Source organism: Nannobrachium achirus, assembly GCF_963921795.1.
Source record: "Nannobrachium achirus genome assembly, chromosome: 8".
NCBI classification, from domain to species: Eukaryota; Metazoa; Chordata; class Actinopteri; order Myctophiformes; family Myctophidae; genus Nannobrachium; species Nannobrachium achirus.
This window is the reverse complement of record NC_137817.1, coordinates 2,265,980-2,288,719: the sequence shown is the minus strand read 5'-3', so window position 1 is coordinate 2,288,719 and position 22,740 is coordinate 2,265,980. Positions and strand designations below refer to the sequence as shown.

At 43.0% G+C, this 22,740-nt stretch overlaps 1 protein-coding gene across 1 annotated transcript in view; it reads left to right on the top strand.

Moving 5' to 3' along the window:
* The window catches only part of gap43 (growth associated protein 43), a gene marked incomplete at both ends in the record, with an annotated part of 47,498 nt that extends 26,682 nt beyond the window's left edge, over positions 1-20,816 (top strand). Inside the window, 4 exons of the mRNA XM_080731128.1 lie at positions 4,558-4,705; positions 5,238-5,561; positions 6,162-6,407; positions 20,728-20,816. Of these exons, the coding sequence (XP_080587254.1) occupies positions 4,558-4,705; positions 5,238-5,561; positions 6,162-6,407; positions 20,728-20,816 (807 nt within the window). The remainder of the gene's footprint in view (positions 1-4,557; positions 4,706-5,237; positions 5,562-6,161; positions 6,408-20,727) is intronic.
* Positions 20,817-22,740: the final 1,924 nt, after the last annotated feature.

Here is a 22,740-nt window from a genome sequence, read left to right as displayed (position 1 = left end):
AAAGGGTAGTCCGTTGATGACTACAAAACCTACCGGATCAGCGATCCCATGAGGCCATCGCAGACATCAGTAGCATCATGAGACTCTGATGGTCACATAAGCAATACAAAAATAAAAAAAGCTCCCTGAATTCAAGACTTTATGGGGATTGTAAAACCTTGGTGCTACCACGGACCGGCTGACAGTTCATAAAATGTTAGTATGTGGTTTAATGTTTGTGGGCTAAATGTTAGTAAATGATGAATGAACTACTCCTCTAACCATCAACTGTGTTCCTATCCCCCTCCCCCCCTTAACATTATTTAAAGTTATAATTATCAATACAATTTTACTGTTTCAACAGTTATTTGGGGGCACACTAACAGGCAGTGCTGGACAAAGATGTATCAAAACCAACATTAATTTAGAACCTCTCACCTTTAATCTTGCTGTATTTTTTTAATATATTTATATAAAGTATAAACTCTACATATGAAGTCTACTAACAAATCAATTAGTCTGATAACCTTTAATAATAATAATAATAATTCATATCCATAACTCAGAGTTTTGAATATATTTATGTGGTTCCCATGGCGACAGAGAACGACATGCTCAGAGGCAGCTGTGATGAGTTAGCACTCTGGTTACCATGGTAACCTGTGATGGTTGGGAGGGGGAGGGGCCTGGCTGTGAATGCTGTTACTATGGTAACCTGTGATGGTTGGGAGGTGTATATCTTTATGGTTCCAGGAAGAACCATGCTTGGCCTTGCTGAAGAAACCATTTTATTCAGTTGAAGGTCCTTCATGTTCCTCATAGGGGTTCTGTAGAGAACCTTTCCTTTTGTGTGTGTGTGTGTGTGTGTGTGTGTGTGTGTGTGTGTGTGTGTGTGTGTGTGTGTGTGTGTGTGTGTGTGTGTGTGTGTGTGTGTGTGTGTGTGTGTGTGTGTGCGCAGGAGAACATAGCTCTACGTCTCATTCATTCTAATGATTCCGTGTCTATTTTTCACTAGCAGGTGCCATTCGTTTTAATGACTGCAATAAAAGATAATGCGTTAATAATAAATGGATGAAGAGGTTTGAAATGTAATTTAAATTAAAATGCCGCTTCTACGTCAGTAGCATTATCAACGGTACAATATGATTTATTAATGTCTGGATTGAAATAAGTGCAATAAGGAGTCATTATAGGTGTATATCTCAGATGTTTTGTTGGAAGGCAAAATATTTTGTGCCAGGGATTTTTGGTTTCAAAATAGCTGTTTTGAAATAGCTGATATATGGGTTAAAGTGATTTTGATACTATATTAATTCATTTAGCTGGGGACCCCCTGGAAACCCCTCAAGGACCCCCGGGGGTCCCCAGACCCACTTTGAGAACCGCTGCTCCAACAGATTCCTAACACTGTGCAACGTGAGTTACGCTGATGATACTGTGCTGCCTAAAAGAAAGAAAGAAAGAAAGAAAGAAAGAAAGACAAAACGCCTTAGTAGAGAGATAGGCCTTTATTGATCCCACGGAGCAATTCAGTCGCCAGACGCAGCACGGAAGTGAAGATACAGACAGCTAGTGTAAAATACAACAAGGGTAGCAGTACAAAGATAAACCAGTGTCCATGGGGAGAATACAATACAACAAGGGTAGAAGCTAGTGACCATAGGGAGAATACAATACAACAAGGTAGCAGTACAAAGAGAAACCAGTGTCCATGGGGAGAATACAATACAACAAGGGTAGAAGCTAGTGACCATAGGGAGAATACAATACAACAAGGTAGCAGTACAAAGAGAAACCAGTGTCCATGGGGAGAATACAATACAACAAGGGTAGAAGCTAGTGACCATAGGGAGAATACAATACAACAAGGTAGCAGTACAAAGAGAAACCAGTGACCATGGGGAGAATACAATACAACAAGGTAGCAGTACAAAGAGAAACCAGTGACCATGGGGAGAATACAATACAACAAGGGTACTAGCAGTACAAAGAGAACCTAGTGTCCATGGGGAGAAAACCATCACACAAACACCATTCACTGCTTACTGTTTGATTTGACCACCTTTTATCATCTGCCTTCTTTGATGCTGCACTGCTTTGTATGCTCTGCTTCATGTTGTTATGTTTAAAAGGTGCTGTAATTGTTTTTGTTGCTTTTCTCTTTTCTCTTTGTTGAAATAGTTGTTAGAGCTCTATGTTGTGGATAGTTTGAACAGCTTGTTAGTGAACAGAACATACATGTTCAGGTCGGGATACAAATCTCATCCAATAAAGGACAGAGAACAAATGCACAATCTTTACTGTTACTGAACAAACACTCTCTAGCAATGATTACTGTCATGCACAATATAGAGCTATTTAACACTGTTACTGAACAAACACTCTCTAGCAATGATTACTGTCACAATATAGAGCTATTTAACACTGTTACTGAACAAACACTCTATAGCAATGATTACTGTCACAATATAGAGCTATTTAACACTGTTACTGAACAAACACTCTATAGCAATGATTACTGTCACAATATAGAGCTATTTAACACTGTTACTGAACAAACCCTCTCTAGCAATGATTACTGTCACAATATAGAGCTATTTAACACTGTTACTGAACAAACACTATAGCAATGATCGCTATCATAATATATAATATATCACTTTTACAGCACCTTTCATATTGCTTGTTCATGTTTATTTGATGTGCACATTATTTAGAGATGCACCGCACAAGGCCTTATTATTATCAGTTTGACATTGAATCTTTTATTTGCTTGTTTCATTTCTGAATGTTACCTGATTGATTTGGTTTGCCGCTTCTCATCATTCATTTGTTAATTTGATTTGATTTCTTTTCATTAGATTAATATGCCTCATCATAGCACACGCCCCTATTTGACGGACAGCTTTGGATCCGGGTACGCAAGGTAATATTTGGAGCAGCATTTAAATGTACATTTTGACCTTTGACCCTTCCCTGTGTCCTGTGCCTTTTCCTGAACGCACCAATAAATATCACCCTCTGAGCCTAAACCTAAACCCATCCTCAACCCCTAACCGCTTAAAGCCTACATACTATACCAAATACCTGATCTACCAACTCAAAACGCCTTGCGATGCAACACATTTTAAGAGCTTGTAGATCGGCTATTTTTTTAAAACGTTGAACATACTGGAATGGTGACATTTTTGGAAATGTTCTTTTTTTAATTATTATTATTTTGTCCATTCTCTGAAAACGTTTTACATTCTTGGAAACGTTTCTCTTATAAAACAGCTAAAACAGGGAGATGCCAGGATAACCTGTCTCAGTGTCATGTTTTAACCTTCTCTCTACATGCTAACTATGCTAACCATGCTAGCCCTCCTCAACCTTCTGTGTTTTCTCTCACCTTCTACTCATAACACGTTGTAGAACCTGTACAGGTTGTGATTGGTTGAACCTGTCCAGCAGGGTTCCCCAATAGGCGGCCCGCAGGCCATTTGCGGCCCGCGGGGGGCTACTGTCGGTGGTATAAGAGCACCAACAACACTAGTATATCGTCGTTGTCGGGTGGAAACCTCGTAGCTCCAAATGTGTGTGTTCTTTCGCAAAGCAAAGCCCTGCTTCATCGTACAAGGCCGTCGCACTAAAGTAGTGAAAACAGCAGATCTACAAGCACTTGCGCTTGTAGATCGTCTGTTTTCACTAGTTTAAATAATCTTTAAAATGATAAATGCAAAACAAACGGTTTTGGACATACAAGATTTTCTCCCGACATCGACGATATCTGAACTGTCGCTGGAGTAGCGGGAACGCCACCGTCGCCCCCTGCAGTGTTGTGGCCCTCGGCTTGGTACCCTGGACATGATTCGGCCCTTGGGGAAAACTAATTGGGGAACCCTGGTGTACAGGTTGTGATTGTATGAAGTTACAATCCGACCAAAGGAAGACATCCGTCCTTGAGAGCCTTCAAGACGGGCCGTGCTATTTGGTATCCCTTTGTGACTATAGAGGGATATCCATCATCAAACTAAAACAAGAAGCGAAGATGAACACTACTGGGATACCAAACAGTATGTGTCTTTATAGCACCATTTGCTATCCCTCTACTAAAATAGAGGGATACAAAATAGTGGTACAAAACAAGCACTATTTGGCATCCCTTTGCTAAAAACAATGATTTGTTATCGCACTAATAAAGTACTGAGGTACCAAATAGTGCTACAAAAACAAGGACTATGGGATACAAAGTAGTGCTTCAAAACCAGCAGTATATGGCATCCCTTTGCTGCCATAGAGGAATACAAAAAGTGCTATAAAAACAACGATTTGATATCCCACTGCTAAAGTACTGAGATACGAAATAGTGCTTCAAAGACAAGGACTATTTGGTATCCCAAACTTTGCAGCACTATTTGCTACCCTCTACGGTGGTAGACGCATACCAAATAGTGTTACTGTTGAGGGATTCCTTCAGTGCATCTCATTCCAATGTGTCCATGCTTGGTTTCCGGTGGAGCTGCTGGTTGTGGTTTTCTAGTGTTTGCTCTTTTCGCTGACGACGCTGTGCTCTCCTCGCCTGTCCTCCAAACGCAGGTGGAGAAGAGCGAGGATGCCGACCAGAAGATCGAGCAGGATGGAACAACGGCCCCCAGCAAACCCGAGGAGAACAAGGCCCACAAGGCCGCCACCAAAATACAGGCCAGCTTCCGCGGACACATAACCCGGAAAAAGATGAAAGACGGTAGGTGGTGGGCGATATGGTGATCAATATCGTTGAGACGATACAATGTCTTCACGATACGCCTTTTCAGAGATATCATATATATATATATATCGTGAACGTGATACACAATGAGGGAGCATTATGAAAATATCCTGTTGAATTGTTAATACAGAGATTCATTGCAGAATCCATTTAAACCTGCATTTTGGTCTAAATCAGTAGTTTTCAAACTTTAAAATGTCAAGGTCTCCCCTGAACTCTGACAGTGTGCAAATGAAACCAAAATGGTTTCATTTGCACACTGTCAGAGTTAGGTACTTGTAAGGGTCAATTTTAGACCCTGAATTCTAGAGTCCCTGGACCCCACTTTGAGGACCACTGGTCTAAATAGTCTGTTACTCCTTGTTCTTGTAGTTTTTGTTACCTTGTGTAACTTGAAAAATAACCATAAAACCAACATGAAAAATAAACGTGATAAGATTGTGTATTGTGATACTGCTTGGGAAAACATTTTGCCATCGTATTTTTCCATATCGTCCCACCCTTAAAGACGGTGAGGAGGAGGAGGAGGAGAAGGAGGCAGGAGGAGGAGACGACAGTCCTGCCGTGAACAACCAGGAAGAGGAGGAGGCCACGCAGGGAGGAGAGGAGGAGCAGGAGGAGAAGGCAGAGGAGGTGCAGCAGCAGGAGGAGGTGGAGAAGAAGGAGAAGGAGGTGGAGAAGGAGAAGGCTCCCGCAGCCAAGGAGGAGGAGAAGCCTGCCGAGGAGGAGAGCCAGAAGAAGGAGGGGGAGGAGTCGAGCCAGCCGGCCAAGAGCCCCCTGGTGGAGAAACCTGGAAACTCCCCGGCTGCCGCCGCCACGTCTCCTGTACAAGGTTGTTACTTATTAGACTTTATGTTTGATTTTCTTTAGTTTTGATTTTGACTGATTCTTTAAGTTTTTTAGCCTTAACCTCAACCTAGATACAGTATGATGACCATGCAGACATACCTCGGCCATTAAGTTACTTAGAACTACCTTTTCTTGACCACAATTTTTAAATGTTATTTAGAAAGCATGTTAAGACAGATGCTAGCTTCATTGGGCCCGATTCATCAAGCACTTTGCGGCCAAATTACGATTTTGACAATTTAGGCATTTAGGACAATTCCCAAGTTAGGGGTCAGATTCAGCAATGTTTTTTTTTTGTCTGGGATTTTGAATGGATTTTGAAGGTACAGAAATATAAGTCAGATTTAGTCACTTTATTTACACTATATTTACGACCAGATTGATGAATCAGGCCCAATGTTTACCAGGCATATAGTTTCAATGTAGGCAGATTATTATTTGATTGATGGTATGGTATATTGTTTAGACTGTTGCCAGGTACTTGGTTTACCTGTGATCCTGTAGTTTACTTCTGCCTAATAACTTCCATTGTAAACTGTAAACAAAACTATAATTCTAAACAACAACATCTTTGCTCCGGTAGCGGCCGCCCCACCGGTCGCCTCCGAGCCCCAGAAAGAGGAGCCCGAGGCGGAGGAGAAAGCTGAGGAGAAGCCCAAAGAGGTGGAGGCCCCGGCGGCCAAGACTCCCACCACCACCACAGCGCCCCCTGCTGCCCAGGAGGAGGTGAAGCAGGTGGAGGAGGAGAAGGTGGAGGCCAGACAAGCCGACGTGCCTGCTGCTGTCAGCCCCACAGTGGAGAAGAGCGAGGAGACGAAAGATCAACAAGGTACGGAGACTGAGGTTAGGGTTAGGGTTATTGTCGTAGTGGCAACACTTCCATAGAGGTTAAGGTTAGGGTTAGGGTAAGGGATAGGGTTAGTGTCGGAATGGAGACATGTCGGAGTGGAGACATGTCGGAATGGAGACATGTAACCAAATGTTCCTATCGGCCATCGTCAGTAATAGAAAAAATCAAAGACTCTTATTCCGTTAATTCAGAGAAATCAGAGTGTATATTGGAATCTACTGTATTCACACAAGCTGCTACAAAAAAGTGTTTTTTCCGCCTCTACCACGAATAAATCGAATTACTGTAAGAATATAAAGCACTTGTCCGGGATTCTCCTTTAGTACGAGAACAGCTACCCAGTCCTTAAGTCCAGTTACACTTCGCCGCATAGCGGGTCACAGGTTCGAAAATAGCAGATCTACCGTACGAGCTCTCCATGCATTCATCTGCTACACACTGTGCTTGTAGACCTGCTATTTTCAGGCCGCACAACCCCATCGTACGACGAAGTGTACATTGGGCTGTAACAAGTTGCTATAGCAACGCTACTGCATGCGGTCAATGAACAGAGATGTCTTTCTGCTGCACGTCTCACTCTCTCTCTGACAATGAAAGATTGTAAAACACATCACTACTATAGGATGTTCTTCTCAGAACTACGATAAGATCACAGGCTGAGCTGAAGTTGAAGCAGATTAGCCTACAGCTTTTTGCACCATCATTGACAGCAACAACGTGGCTAGGAAAAACACTTCATTCAAGTTTCCTTTTTAACATTCGTACAAAATAATACATCATGTTGTTGAGGTATAAACACCGGCACGGGTCTAACCCTCCCCTGTAACTAAAGGGTCCTCGCAACGAGCGCGTCGGACAGCCAGCAAACTCACATTTCAAATGGGTGTCGCTCTCCATTCCGACATGTCGCCACTCCGAAATTGACTTCTTATTGTCGGAGTGGCAACACTTCCATAGAGGTTAAGTTTAGGGTAAGGCTTAGAGATAGGGTTAGTGTCTGTCGGAAAGGAGACATGTGGCGGGGTGTAACCATTTCAAATGGCGTTGATTGACTGGTGATATATACCTTGTCAGTTATAACATAACTGACAAGGTTTAATACCCAAACTTGAGAGCAAAAGTTAAGAATCGAGTCCTGGATCTTGTGAGACCAGGGGGGAACCTGCCATGTGTTCCTGTTTCATCCAAGCTTGCAAATACACTGCGAGGATTTGCAGAAACTAAAGCTGGTTTCATTTATTTATTTATTTTTACCGCTGGTCTTTGAACATTTAAATTTTACCTTAGTGTAACTGTTGCTTTTCTTGTTTCATCCATTTTAACTATTTTTGTTTCCCTTGCCTTTTTTTACTGTGTAGATTTGTTGTGCAGCACTTTGTGACACTGTCTAGAAAGGTGCTATATAAATAAAGTTATTATTATTATTATTATTAAATATATACAGCTACTGTAACATCATATGTAGACTCTGTTACAGTAGCTGATAATAAATAGACGACTAGGAAACAAAAGATATTCCCTCGTTCCTCTGCTCCCCTCCGCTCCATATGGTACCAGAGAGGAGAATGTGTGTTTTGGTGCCTAGAGTCTAGACCAGGGGTGGTCAACTTTGATGATGGAGAGGGCCACTACATTTTCAAGCTCACTTCAGAGGGCCACAATGCATATACATAGCAAAAAATAGCCGATCTACAAGCTCAAAACACGTTGCAGGGTTAGGGTTAGGGTTAGGGTTAGGGTTAGGGTCAGTTAGCATTCTCCAGCGCCAGCAAAGCCCCTAGAACTGCTTGTACATATTAAAAGACTACAGGCGGGCCAAAAAGGGGACTGCCCATAAGTCCTACATCTCATTAGTCCTACATCTCATTAGTCCTACATCTCATAAGTCCTACATCTCATTAGTCCTACATCTCATTAGTCCTACATCTCATTAGTCCGAATTTGGTTAGGGTTAGGTTTAGGCATAGGTTTAGGCATAGCTTTACTGAGGTTAGGGTTAGGGTTTGGCTTAGGTTTAGGCATAGCTTTACTGAGGTTAGGGTTAGGGTTTGGGTTAGGTTTAGGCATAGTATTTTTCACCAGGTTAACATCACCAGATTATGACTAATGGGATGTAGGAACAATGTGATGTCGGACCAATGCCATGGCACGGGCGAAAAATACATGCACGAGAAAAGAGCGCGCCGCATGCCTCACACACACACACACACACACACACACACACACACACACACACACACACACACACACACACACACACACACACACACACACACACACACACACACACATATAGCACACGCTCGCTGTGAGTGCACTGAGTTCATGGAGATGCTCACAATGTAATTACTTTCTTTTAAATAACTAATAAAGCTCAATACGACGGGTGACTTTTACCCCAGTCTGCCAGGCAGCCATTAAACACTCTGCTGCCTCCTGAAAGGTGCTTGGCACTGCTCCACCGCTCTGTGTGTGTGTGTGTGTGTGTGTGTGTGTGTGTGTGTGTGTGTGTGTGTGTGTGTGTGTGTGCGCGCGCGCGCGCGCGTGTGCGCGCGCGCGCGCGTGTGTGTGTGTGTGTGTGTGCGCGCGCGCGCGTGTGTGTGTGTGTGTGTGTGTGTGTGTGTGTGTGTGTGTGTGTGTGTGTGTGTGTGTGCGCGTGTGTGTATCGATATTACATTAGAGTGCTTTGTGTCTGGTCCTCGTCGGCGAGACACACACCCCACAATGATGAAGACAATGATGAACTATACACACACACACACACGCACACGCACGCACGCATGCACGCACGCACGCACGCATGCGCACACACACACACACACACGCGCGCGCGTTAATACCAGTGCCATAGTATCCGGCTTGCAAGTTGAGGCGATAGGGAGCGTGTCGCTGTTAGTACATGTCATCTTTTCGACACTCGACTCTAACCCTCACCCTAACCTTAACCTCCGTGGAGTGAGTCGCTAACCCTCCCGTCGAAATGATGGGCGTTCGCAAAAGCGAGATTTCCCCGAGGCGATATAGGAAGAGACTTCAAGAGAAAGTTCATATGTTTTTGCTGTTTTCCCCAAAAAGTACTAAAAAGAATTATGCTCCATTCAAGTGTATGGGGTTTTGCCGAACTTTACACTTGATTTTATGACCTTAAAGTTGTTTTTTTACAACAAGGAAAAGAAAAGATGAATGTTAAAATGTTTTCATTTACGCTTTCTATCGTTTCAGTGATTTTAACGATTGTAATTTCAGTGGGTGGGGGCAGGCGTACAAGAGGCTAAATATGTCTTTTTAGACACAATTCCCAAGATGCACCGCAATCCTTCATGGGCAGACGTGACGTATGGGTGCTAGTAGTGTTACTTTAAATAGTAATACAGAAATTACCAGTTGTCTAAAAAGATAGCCACTTGTACGCATGCCCCCACCCACTGAAATCTAAATTGTTAAAATCGCTAAAACGATAGAAAGCAGTAAATGAAAGCATTTTAACACAGTTAACAAAGTTATCCTTTAATAAACATTGTCATAAATACTTTATGCTTCCAGTCGCTAGTTTAAAGTCTTCTTTCAATCACCATGATATGTCTTTTGTTAAATAATGCTCCCATGCATTTTAAAATTGATGATAAAATAGTATATGCCCTAGGAGGGGCGTGGCTAGCTTGATTGACAAGCTCCCAACCAATAGTATGTATTGACCCCCCCCCCCCCCCCCCCCGCTCTGTCCCAGCCAATAGAATCCTGGAACCATTTCCATTTTCAGGACAGGAAGTAGAAACATGGCGACGTGCACACGCTTCATTTACTGTTCATTTGACCATATATGGGCGTAGCTTTGTTCATCTCTTTTTTACAGTCTATGATCGAGACTGCACCTGTGTGCGTGCACTGTGTGTGTGTGTGTGTGTGTGTGTGTGTGTGTGTGCGCGTGTGCGTGTGTGTGTGTGTGCGTGTGCGTGTGCGTGTGCGCGTGTGCGTGTGCGTGTGTGTGTGTGTGTGTGTTCGTGCGCGTGTGTGTGTGTGTGTGTGTTAGTGTCCCTCATAGCCACCCACCCACACACACGCACCCACCCACCCACACACACACAGACACCCCCCCCCCCCCCCCCACACACACACACACACACACACAGTGCACACACGCACATGCATCAAACTAGCAGTGAAAGTAGGTCATCTAGCAGTTCACTGCCTCCCTGTTGTCATGGTTACCACCACCTCGGAGAGAAGTGGAGGCTGCCCCCCCCCCCCCTACAGATAACAGGTGTTGTGATTTATTAATGAATTATTGATGCACTCCAGCGGTCACTGCTATAATAATACATGAATTATTAATTATTAACGCCAGTGGCCAGTAGGACCTGTCACCAGAACCACTCAGTACGGCAGAGGTGGAAAAACTACTCACATTTTATACTTAAGTAAAAGTATCAATACTGCACTGTAGATAAAGTAAATCCAGAATTCAAAATGTATTTGAATAAAAGTATGAAAGTATTGGCATCAATAAGTACTTAAATTACCAAAAGTACAAGTACAAAATGTTTCGCAACGCATTGTGAGCTTGTAGATTGACTAACCCTATTTTCAAATGGCCACCATATAAAATCTGGCTTAATGTTTTATAATATTTTAATTTAGATCTGCAAAGTAACTAGTAACTAAAGTTTTCAAATAATTGTAGTGGAGAAAAAGTTAGTGGAGTAGAAGTGAAAGTATTGGAAATTGGATGTACTCGAGTAAAGTACAAATACCTCAAAACTGTACTTAAGTACAGTACTTAAGTAAAAGTACTTAGTTACTTTACACCACTGCAGTACGGACAACGTGTGGATTCAAAGTTGTCACGTTGCCAAAGGTGATTTATTCAATGGATTTGACAACATGTCAGAGTGTCTGAATGGGTCTGCAACTGGCAATAGACCAGGGGTCCTCAGCGTTTTCAGGCCAAGGACCCCTAACTGAGAGAGAGATGAAGCAGGGACCCCCACTACGTATTGTATGAAATTGTGTTGCAGATTGAACATTTTCATTTCTCAGACAGCTTAGACTTGTTTGACAGCAACATCATCAGTGCAGGTTGTTGGTTTAATGTATATTGTTAGACATTGAACCACTTGAACCGTCAATACTTAGTCTGCTTTTATTTTCACTCTACACCAAACCTCTTTGCCAAGAATAGCAGATCTTGGCAAATATAAGGAAGGCCTATGTGTTACTGTAAATAGCAATAAAGAAACTGCTGGCTTATTGTGTCTAAAAAGACATATTTAGCCACTTGTACGCATGCCCCCATGCGTACGCATGCCCCACATTTTAACACGGTAAACGTGATAAAACAATAGAACGAAGCAAATGAAAACATTTTAACACTCACTTTTTCTTTCCTCTAATTACAATCTAAAATATGAACCCTTGTTGTAAAAAACAAACAAAGCTTTTTATTGATAAAATTGTCCTTTAATGTCATTAACGTCCCTTGAAGCTTGGCCGATGCCAAGCTCTGCGGACGGACATACATACGGTACACACAAAGCCTGACGTAGGAGCGATTAGCACAGCTCAAAAAGTACAAAGTATACAAATAAGTAAGCCAGGGTCCATTTGGTTCCATTTGTACTCAGAGTTGAAAAATCCAAATAGTTTGTTTGTTTAAAACCTGAAAATACCAAGTATGGCCCGCTGTGATCTTGGTTACCAGATGACATGACACTAATGAGGTGATGAATATTCATGAGGTTGGTTAAGGTTGATGGAAGCCAACAGAGTGACCGTTCAGACAGCATCACTCTCTCTGCTGGCTTCTGATTGGCTCTGAATTATTGATGAGCCTTCGGCCAGGTATGAAGCCCCGCGAGACCAGTCCGTGTGATTGGCTCTTTGTTGATGACATCAGTCATAACAGTCAGAAAGTTATGACATCACCCTACACGATGTCATGGTGTTGTTGTGACATCACCAGGACTCAGGAGCTTGTTGTAGCGATGAAAACCGCTTCCAAGGTATAGCTTTGTCTGTCCCGTGCATGTCCCGACTCCCGTGCATGTCCAGTCCAGAATGAAGAATTGAGGATTGGTCAAGCTTCACATGACAATTTGGCTCTCCAGACAAAATCATTCATTCATTCAGAACACATAGAATCTAAAAATCAAACCTCGGTTCGAAGTGAAGCGGTGGACAGATAAAACCTCTATTCTGAATGTATTTGGAGAGCCGGTATGACAGTTGAAGGCCAAATTATCATGTGAAGCTTGACCAATCCTCAAAGTATCCATTCATCTGACCGGGAGGGACACCGCACACATATTCTGGATGTACAGGACATATAAAGCCTATTCATTCTGAACTGAAATGACCATATATGGACATGGGACACACATTACGACACCTATTCATTCTGGACTGATATTTTGCACGTGCGGGACAGGAAAACCTGTTCATTCTGGCCTGGAGTGACCATATATGGACATAAGGTAACGGAAATTCTGTTTTTGAAAAAGCCTGTTCATTCTGGACTGAAATGACCATATATGGGCGTGATACACACAAAGCCATTCATTGGAAGCGGTCTTCAAAAATATAGAACTAAAGAACATAGAAAGCATAGATCTAGAACACAGAATTTATAGATCTAGAACACAGATTTCATAGCTCTAGAACACATACAAATTCACCGCTTCACTTCGAACAGAGGTTTGATTTTTTTTATATACTATACTAGTCCTGTGCCCGGGGGTGTGATAACAGATCTATAGAACATGTGCCCGGGGGTGTGATAGTAGATCTATAGAACATGTGCCCGGGGGTGTGATAGTAGATCTATAGAACATGTGCCCGGGGGTGTGATAACAGATCTATAGAACATGTGCCCGGGGGTGTGATAGTAGATCTATAGAACATGTGCTCTGGGGGTGTGATAGCAGATCTATAGAACATGTGCCCGGGGGTGTGATAGTAGATCTATAGAACATGTGCCCGGGGGTGTGATAACAGATCTATAGAACATGTGCCCGGGGGTGTGATAACAGATCTATAGAACATGTGCCCGGGGGTGTGATAACAGATCTATAGAACATGTGCCCGGGGGTGTGATAACAGATCTATAGAACATGTGCTCTGGGGGTGTGATAACAGATCTATAGAACATGTGCTCTGGGGGTGTGATAACAGATCTATAGAACATGTGCCCGGGGGTGTGATAGTAGATCTATAGAACATGTGCCCGGGGGTGTGATAACAGATCTATAGAACATGTGCCCAGGGGTGATAACAGATCTATAGAACATGTGCCCAGGGGTGATAACAGATCTATAGAACATGTGCCCAGGGGTGATAACAGATCTATAGAACATGTGCTCTGGGGGTGTGATAACAGATCTATAGAACATGTGCCCGGGGGTGTGATAGTAGATCTATAGAACATGTGCCCGGGGGTGTGATAACAGATCTATAGAACATGTGCCCAGGGGTGATAACAGATCTATAGAACATGTGCCCAGGGGTGATAACAGATCTATAGAACATGTGCCCGGGGGTGTGATAGCAGATCTATAGAACATGTGCCCGGGGGTGTGATAGCAGATCTATAGAACATGTGCCCAGGGGTGATAACAGATCTATAGAACATGTGCCCAGGGGTGTGATAGTAGATCTATAGAACATGTGCTCTGGGGTGTGATAGTAGATCTATAGAACATGTGCCCAGGGGTGATAACAGATCTATAGAACATGTGCCCGGGGGTGTGATAACAGATCTATAGAACATGTGCCCAGGGGTGATAACAGATCTATAGAACATGTGCCCAGGGGTGATAACAGATCTATAGAACATGTGCCCGGGGGTGTGATAGCAGATCTATAGAACATGTGCCCGGGGGTGTGATAGTAGATCTATAGAACATGTGCCCAGGGGTGATAACAGATCTATAGAACATGTGCTCTGGGGGTGTGATAGCAGATCTATAGAACATGTGCCCGGGGGTGTGATAACAGATCTATAGAACATGTGCCCGGGGGTGTGATAACAGATCTATAGAACATGTGCTCTGGGGGTGTGATAACAGATCTATAGAACATGTGCCCAGGGGTGATAACAGATCTATAGAACATGTGCCCGGGGGTGTGATAGCAGATCTATAGAACATGTGCCCGGGGGTGTGATAACAGATCTATAGAACATGTGCCCGGGGGTGTGATAGTAGATCTATAGAACATGTGCCCGGGGGTGTGATAGCAGATCTATAGAACATGTGCCCAGGGGTGATAACAGATCTATAGAACATGTGCCCAGGGGTGTGATAGTAGATCTATAGAACATGTGCTCTGGGGTGTGATAGTAGATCTATAGAACATGTGCCCAGGGGTGATAACAGATCTATAGAACATGTGCCCGGGGGTGTGATAACAGATCTATAGAACATGTGCCCAGGGGTGATAACAGATCTATAGAACATGTGCCCAGGGGTGATAACAGATCTATAGAACATGTGCCCGGGGGTGTGATAGCAGATCTATAGAACATGTGCCCGGGGGTGTGATAGTAGATCTATAGAACATGTGCCCAGGGGTGATAACAGATCTATAGAACATGTGCTCTGGGGGTGTGATAGCAGATCTATAGAACATGTGCCCGGGGGTGTGATAACAGATCTATAGAACATGTGCCCGGGGGTGTGATAACAGATCTATAGAACATGTGCTCTGGGGGTGTGATAACAGATCTATAGAACATGTGCCCAGGGGTGATAACAGATCTATAGAACATGTGCCCAGGGGTGATAACAGATCTATAGAACATGTGCCCGGGGGTGTGATAGCAGATCTATAGAACATGTGCCCGGGGGTGTGATAACAGATCTATAGAACATGTGCCCAGGGGTGATAACAGATCTATAGAACATGTGCCCAGGGGTGATAACAGATCTATAGAACATGTGCCCGGGGGTGATAACAGATCTATAGAACATGTGCCCGGGGGTGTGATAACAGATCTATAGAACATGTGCTCTGGGGGTGTGATAGTAGATCTATAGAACATGTGTGGGGGTGTGATAGCAGATCTATAGAACATGTGCCCGGGGGTGTGATAGTAGATCTATAGAACATGTGCCCGGGGGTGTGATAGTAGATCTATAGAACATGTGGGGGTGTGATAGCAGATCTATAGAACATGTGCCCGGGGGTGTGATAGTAGATCTATAGAACATGTGCCCGGGGGTGTGATAACAGATCTATAGAACATGTGCCCAGGGGTGTGATAACAGATCTATAGAACATGTGCCCAGGGGTGATAACAGATCTATAGAACATGTGCCCAGGGGTGATAACAGATCTATAGAACATGTGCCCGGGGGTGTGATAGCAGATCTATAGAACATGTGCCCGGGGGTGTGATAGTAGATCTATAGAACATGTGCCCAGGGGTGATAACAGATCTATAGAACATGTGCCCAGGGGTGATAACAGATCTATAGAACATGTGCCCAGGGGTGATAACAGATCTATAGAACATGTGCCCAGGGGTGATAACAGATCTATAGAACATGTGCCCGGGGGTGTGATAACAGATCTATAGAACATGTGCCCGGGGGTGTGATAGTAGATCTATAGAACATGTGCTCTGGGGGTGTGATAGTAGATCTATAGAACATGTGCTCTGGGGGTGTGATAGCAGATCTATAGAACATGTGCCCGGTAGAGATGCGCAGATAGCGGTTTTAGCCGCGGTGGACCGCGGTGATCCGCGGTGCAGTCGGATTTGGATCAATCAAATATAATTATTAATTAATTTCGGATATCCGCGGATGAAATAATGCAGGAAATAAATTATGGCCTAATAATATCTATCAATAAAAAGCTAAGTCTAGGTATGCTTGTGTCTGTGTTAGTGTGTGTTATTTTGTATAATTTGTAAAGTAGCCTAACCATCATTTTTCATGAGGCAATGTGCAGTCCACGATAAAACTAAACAGCTGTGTCCACTTAAAGCAATGGCATCACGGCATGCATCGCACTCATTACCTCTGTTCGCGCTGCGCTAAAAAGTGAATCCCTCTCAGCTCCATAGTCCATATTGTAAAGTACTGTACAGTAGGTAAGTTAAACTTCCCACTAAGTTGTGTTTGTTCCTCTCTCTTTCGCTCTCTCCCTCGCTCTCTCTCTCTCTCGTGGGTCTGACTCTGTCTGTCTGCCTGCATGTCTGTCTGCATCGACGCAGCACCGACTCAAAAAAAAAAAAAGAACGAAAAAAGACGAACGGAGACATTCCGTAGGCTAGATCAATGCATTTCTGTGATCGCACAACTAAGAAAACTAACAGGGAATAGCCTACCAGAAAATAATATTAGCCTAATAATAAGGGTAATAATAATAAAAATACTTTTGAAGTTGCGGATGAGGATGGATGCAGATTTATAAATTGGATGATATAATTAATGCGGTTGGATAATGGGCGGATAATTAATTTGCGCGGATGGATTCGGATGACTTCAAAAGCCTATCCGCGCATCACTAGTGCCCGGGGGTGTGATAGTAGATCTATAGAACATGTGCTCTGGGGGTGTGATAGCAGATCTATAGAACATGTGCCCGGGGGTGTGATAACAGATCTATAGAACATGTGCCCGGGGGTGTGATAGCAGATCTATAGAACATGTGCTCGGGGGTGTGATAGTAGATCTATAGAACCTGTGCCTGGGGGTGTGATAGCAGATCTATAGAACATGTGCCCGGGGGTGTGATAGCAGATCTATAGAACATGTGCCCGGGGGTGTGATAGCAGATCTATAGAACATGTGCGATGAGGGATTGAATGTAGGAGTCTCAGAAGTAATGTAGGAGAACCCAGACCGATGCCCGTTGGGCAGAACAGTCACCATCCATGTCCAGTTGTGCAATAAATACCCGGTGTATCCGTATGTCTGGCTGGCACTCTTTTATGCCCATATATGGTGTTCCGTGTCCAGGCCAGTCTGTGATGCCATCTCCAAATTTGGGCACTGCAGTGATGTCAGTTGGTCATTGTTACCATGGTGACGACACTGTTTAGTATCAGTGATGTCAGCATGCAGACAGACGGTCAGACGGCGGACGGTCAGACATTCTGTAAATGAATAGTTATATACAGCATATACAATTCATATTAAACTCACTGGGATGGACCCTTAAATTATAAGGAATTTGATCGTTTCAGTTTCTGATTGTAACCAAATATTAATTGTGGGCTCGCCTGAAAGGCGAGAACACTAAGTTATCTTCATTATTTATTTATTATCTATCAAGTCCTGCCCAGACAGTACAAAGGCAGGGCCCTTAGCCAATGAGGTGCAATTGGAAATTGACGGAAAAACATCTGGGAGTGGTGTTAGCTGGAGTATTGGTTGAGCTTCACATGACAGTTAGCTTGCTGCAGAGTATAGTCACGTTGGCAAACATAAGAAATGAAGGAAAAACAACATTTTTTTTTTTTTTATTATTTCTTTACAAGCGAGCCCACACTGTTTCATAGGAACAGTACTTCTAGTTGTACTTGGCGTCGCCACCTGAAACATCCGTAGGTGCCTGCTACCTTTACCTTTAAGGGACGACCTCACATTTTTAGATACGATGTTGTGAAAAAAAGGTGGCGTTCTGGGAACCGGCTCAACCTCTGCCGGTTTGCAGCGCAGTGGAACCTTCTCAGAGCTACCGTGGCAGTGGCGTCAGTTCAGCAAAAGCAAGATGGGAGTCCTCATGCGCACACCTGTTTATTTGCCCGTTTTCCCCAAAGTTTTCTACGGTTTCTTGGGCTGGATATGGCAGCCTGGAACGGTTGTTCAAGTGCAGCTAAACTTGGCATGTTAGTAAACTTGCCACAATTAACACTAATTCATTGCACCTGTGCAGCTGACCTGCAGAACCTGGGAATATACCATTCTGTCAAAATGGACAGAATAAAAGTGTTGAGAATATAATTATAATACCTTGTTAAAGGGAACATGTTGTTAAATTTTGCATTTGTAGTTATTTTACTGTAATTTAACAACATAATAACCAGCACAGATAGACAAAGAGACATTCATGGATTTATATTTAAAAGTAACTTTTATTTCCCCCCTGGACCCAGGGTATGGCAGCTGCATACCCCTGCCAATTTACGCCCCTCTACCATGGAGAGTTCCATATCTAAAGATATACGTGACGATGCAATACCAATGCCCTTACAGAACGTACTCTAGGGCAGGGGTTTTCACAGTGGGTGACGGGGCACCCTGGGGTGCCGCGACGGCAGTCCAGGGGTGCCTCGAGATCATTTGATAATATTTGGAATTTATTTGGACACTTGAAAAAATATACAAAGTACAAAGTTATTTTCAGTCAGTTCTAACCAAAATGGCTATTATCTCAACGTTTTCATCGCAACATAATCACTAAAATATCGTCACTGTCGGGCAGACACCTCGTATCTCCAAGTTTCAAATGTGTACGTCTTTTGGTAAAGCAAAGCCCTGCTTCATCATACAAGACTGTCGCACAAAACTAGTGAAAACAGCGGATCTACAAGCACACAACACCTCGCGATACGAGGCGTTGTGTGCTTGTAGATCTGCTGTTTTCACTACTTTAGTACATTTTATAGATGATAAATACAAAACGAATTTTACAAGGTTTCCACCCGACAACGATGATATACTATCTATAAATATAAGGTGCTGGGAGTGAAAATTATAATGTAGGGGTGCCTCGCTCGGATAAAAAAAATGGGGTGCCCTGAGACAAAAAAGTTTGGGAACCGCTGCTCTGGGGTTTTACTGTCCATGTTGTTCACGTCAGCGTTATCAAGCGATGGACACCAAGTGAGGAGACATGAATGTTTTATTGACCTGCACGGTTTATGCAAGGGCATTCTGACCGCTGTCAATCAACATGACTGACCAGCAAATCACATCTCACCTGTCCTGGACTGACAGATGATTGGCTAAGTGCTTTCATATGACTCATCCAATCATGACTAACGCATGATAAAGTGCACACGCACGCACGCACGCACGCGCGCGCACACACACACACACACACACACACACACACACACACACACACACACACACACACACACACACACACACACACACACACACACATCCCATCAGCCCTATCTCCCAGTGGACGGTGATGTCATCCTTGATGTCTCCTTCTCTTCCCAGACGATGACATCATGTAGAGATGACATCATGAACAAAGGCTTTGAATAGAACCTATTAAAGTGATAGAGTGATTATAATGATGAACTATAAGGCCATATAAACTCAGCACAAAAAGAAAGGAAACTTGACTTTGGTACATTATATCTCCCCGTTAATTTTACCAAATTGTATTGTCTTTTATGTCATTTTCATCGTTGATTTGTCACCTTTACAACGAGGTACAGCTTGTAAGCATCGGGCATTCGGGGCATGAGCTACACAGCCAAACGTGTAGGTGGCGCCGACCATAATTTTGCCAAAATGGCTTGCAATATACTGTTCCGCTGGCATTTACTCTCGTTTTGGCTAAGTGCTTTCATATGACTCATCCAATCATGACTAACGCATATAAAGTGCACATGCACGCACGCACGCACGCACGCACGCACGCACACACACACACACAACATTTATTTTCCTTCAAAAACGGCCGTCGATGACGTCAGCAAATCTGGACAGCCTGTTTTGAGAACCCGTGGGATACTTTTAACCTTTGCCTTCCCAAAACCAGAGAAAGACACAACGGTCAGAAATGGGACTTTGTGACGATAGAAGGTGCTAGTGGGACCCCAAAAAATGTTATAAATAGGAAAAGTGAAATTTCATGGTGTATCACCTTAATAATTTTCATTTCCCCTAACAATTTATAGAAATCAATGAAAAATTTTAACAGGAAAACACGGCCTGCTCACATATTCAGAGGGTGTCAGGAGTCACCAAAAAAAGGACAGTTGTTTTCACTGAATCTATCTTAAGAACAAAAATTACAGGAAGGAAAACAGTACGGAGACGAATACAAACATAATGTGATAAATAACTAAAATACAATGGGCAAAGAATAGCATCAGGGTATGACAAAAGAACTTATCCATAATTCAATATCTTATAAACTTCCTTTTTCCTCTCCTCTCCTCTCCTCTCCTCTCCTCTCCTCTCCCCTCTCCTCTCCTCTCCTCTCCTCTCCTCTCCTCTCCTCTCCTCTCCTCTCCCCTCCCCTCTCCCCTCCCCTCCCCTCCCCTCCCCTCCCCTCCCCTCCCCTCTCCCCTCCCCTCCCCTCCTCTCCTCTCCTCTCCTCTCCTCAGGGGAGGAGTCTAAAGCGGAGGAGGCGGTCCCAGCAGCAGAGGAGGGGGAGGCGGCTGCAGACTGCAAGGACGACCCAGAGAAAGTTTAACGGCGAGGAAGAGGCGAAGAAGATGAAGAAGAGGAAGACGAAATATTAACGAAGAATAATTATGATGAAAACAACAAAAGTCTAAAAAACGGCCGCTCTTCGCCTCCCCAACGCGAAGGCGGCCCACTTCTATTTGTTTGTCATTTTTTGTGTGGCAATGATTCTCTCATGTTGGGGGAGTTTCCAACGTGACGTTGTTTGGCTCAAGATAAATGATGATGAAGATGATGATGATGATGATGATGATGATGGTGGTGAAGATGATGATGATGATGATGGTGGTGATGAAGATGATGATGATGGTGATGATACCAGTATGATTTGGTGTGACTTTGATATATTTACCAGTGAGTGAATCCGTGTTTCGAATGAGTCCGCCCATGAGGAAATGCACACATTTACAACAAACAACAAAAAAGCGTTGCGAATGTGCCGTACAGTACGCGCATTGCACTCGCAACGCGCTGACATAAATATTCCACAATTTTGTGAGCAACAATCCATTTTTCTGCGTAATGCGTGCACAAAAAAATTATAATAAAACTAAATAAAAAACAAATGGAAACATAGCTATAGTGAAAACTATAACACGTTGAATGGAAAATAGAATGTATTCATAAATGTGTGGCATTTTCAATTGGGCAGCTTTTTGTCTTGAGTCCAAATAAACTATGTATACAGAATAACAGTTAGGATCAAACATGACGCTGATTCTGACTGTGATTTTACAAGCCTTTGTCTTTTAGTCTCATCAACAGTAAGGGAGCTATTTTAAACACTTTGACCCTAGCATCCCTGTTTTGGACATGCCATTATAGCTGGAAATATTGAAAAAAAGAAAAAAAAAGTTATAGATTCTTCAAAAATAGCCGATCCGCAAACTCACGGCACGTCACGCTGTGAGCATTGCGGGATGGCTATTTTCGAAAACACTTTTGAAACATTTTTGAGACGTTTTTAAAAATAGTAGGTTTGAAGACCAGAACACATGATAAACTATGGATTATCGGTTACAATTAAAGCGTGTTACCGGCCTATCGGTTACAAGTAAAGGTTCTTATCAGCCTACAGGTTACAATTAAAGGGTGTTACCGGCCTATAGGATACAATTAAAGGGTGTTACCGGCCTATAGGTTACAATTAAAGGGTGTCACCGGCCTATAGGTTACAATTAAAGGGTGTTACCGGCCTATCGGTTACAATTAAAGGGTGTTACCGGCCTATAGGTTACAATTAAAGGGTGTTACCGGCCTATAGGTTACAATTAAAGGTTCTTATCGGCCTATAGGTTACAATTAAAGGGTATTACCGGCCTATAGGTTACAATTAAAGGGTGTTACCGGTCTATAGGTTACAATTAAAGGGTGTTACCAGCCGTTTCCCCCGCCGAGCAAACACTAGCATGAACCATCGAACCAAGTTGCATGATGGGAACTCTCCCTCTGAGAGGAACGTTTTTTGGCAGTCACAGATACTTTACCCAGGATGCATCTGTGACACTTACCCAGGTCGTCACAGATTCTTACCCTTGGGCGTGGCGGCTTCTTTTTGATGTCTTTAGGTGTTGTTATGACGTTTGATATGAATTGGAGAAAAAAATAAAAATAATAAAGAGCTCTTGCACTGATATTAAAAGAAAGAAAAAAAAGTTAAAAGAAAACTCAAACAAAACGAGCAAAAAACTTTAAAAAAATGATAAACTTTTCCTATGTTCCAGTGAGTGCAATGTCCAGTTTCAAAACCTATCAAGGAGTTAAGACTTGTGAAAAATAAAAAAGTTAAGAAAAAAATAAAAAATGGTTTCAATGTCTGTTTTCAAAATAAAGCAAATGTGCCAATTACCATCACAAGGGGTGGAGTCTGTTTGATGACACAATTACATTAATAGAATTATATCATAATACTGTACTTCAAATGATGTTCA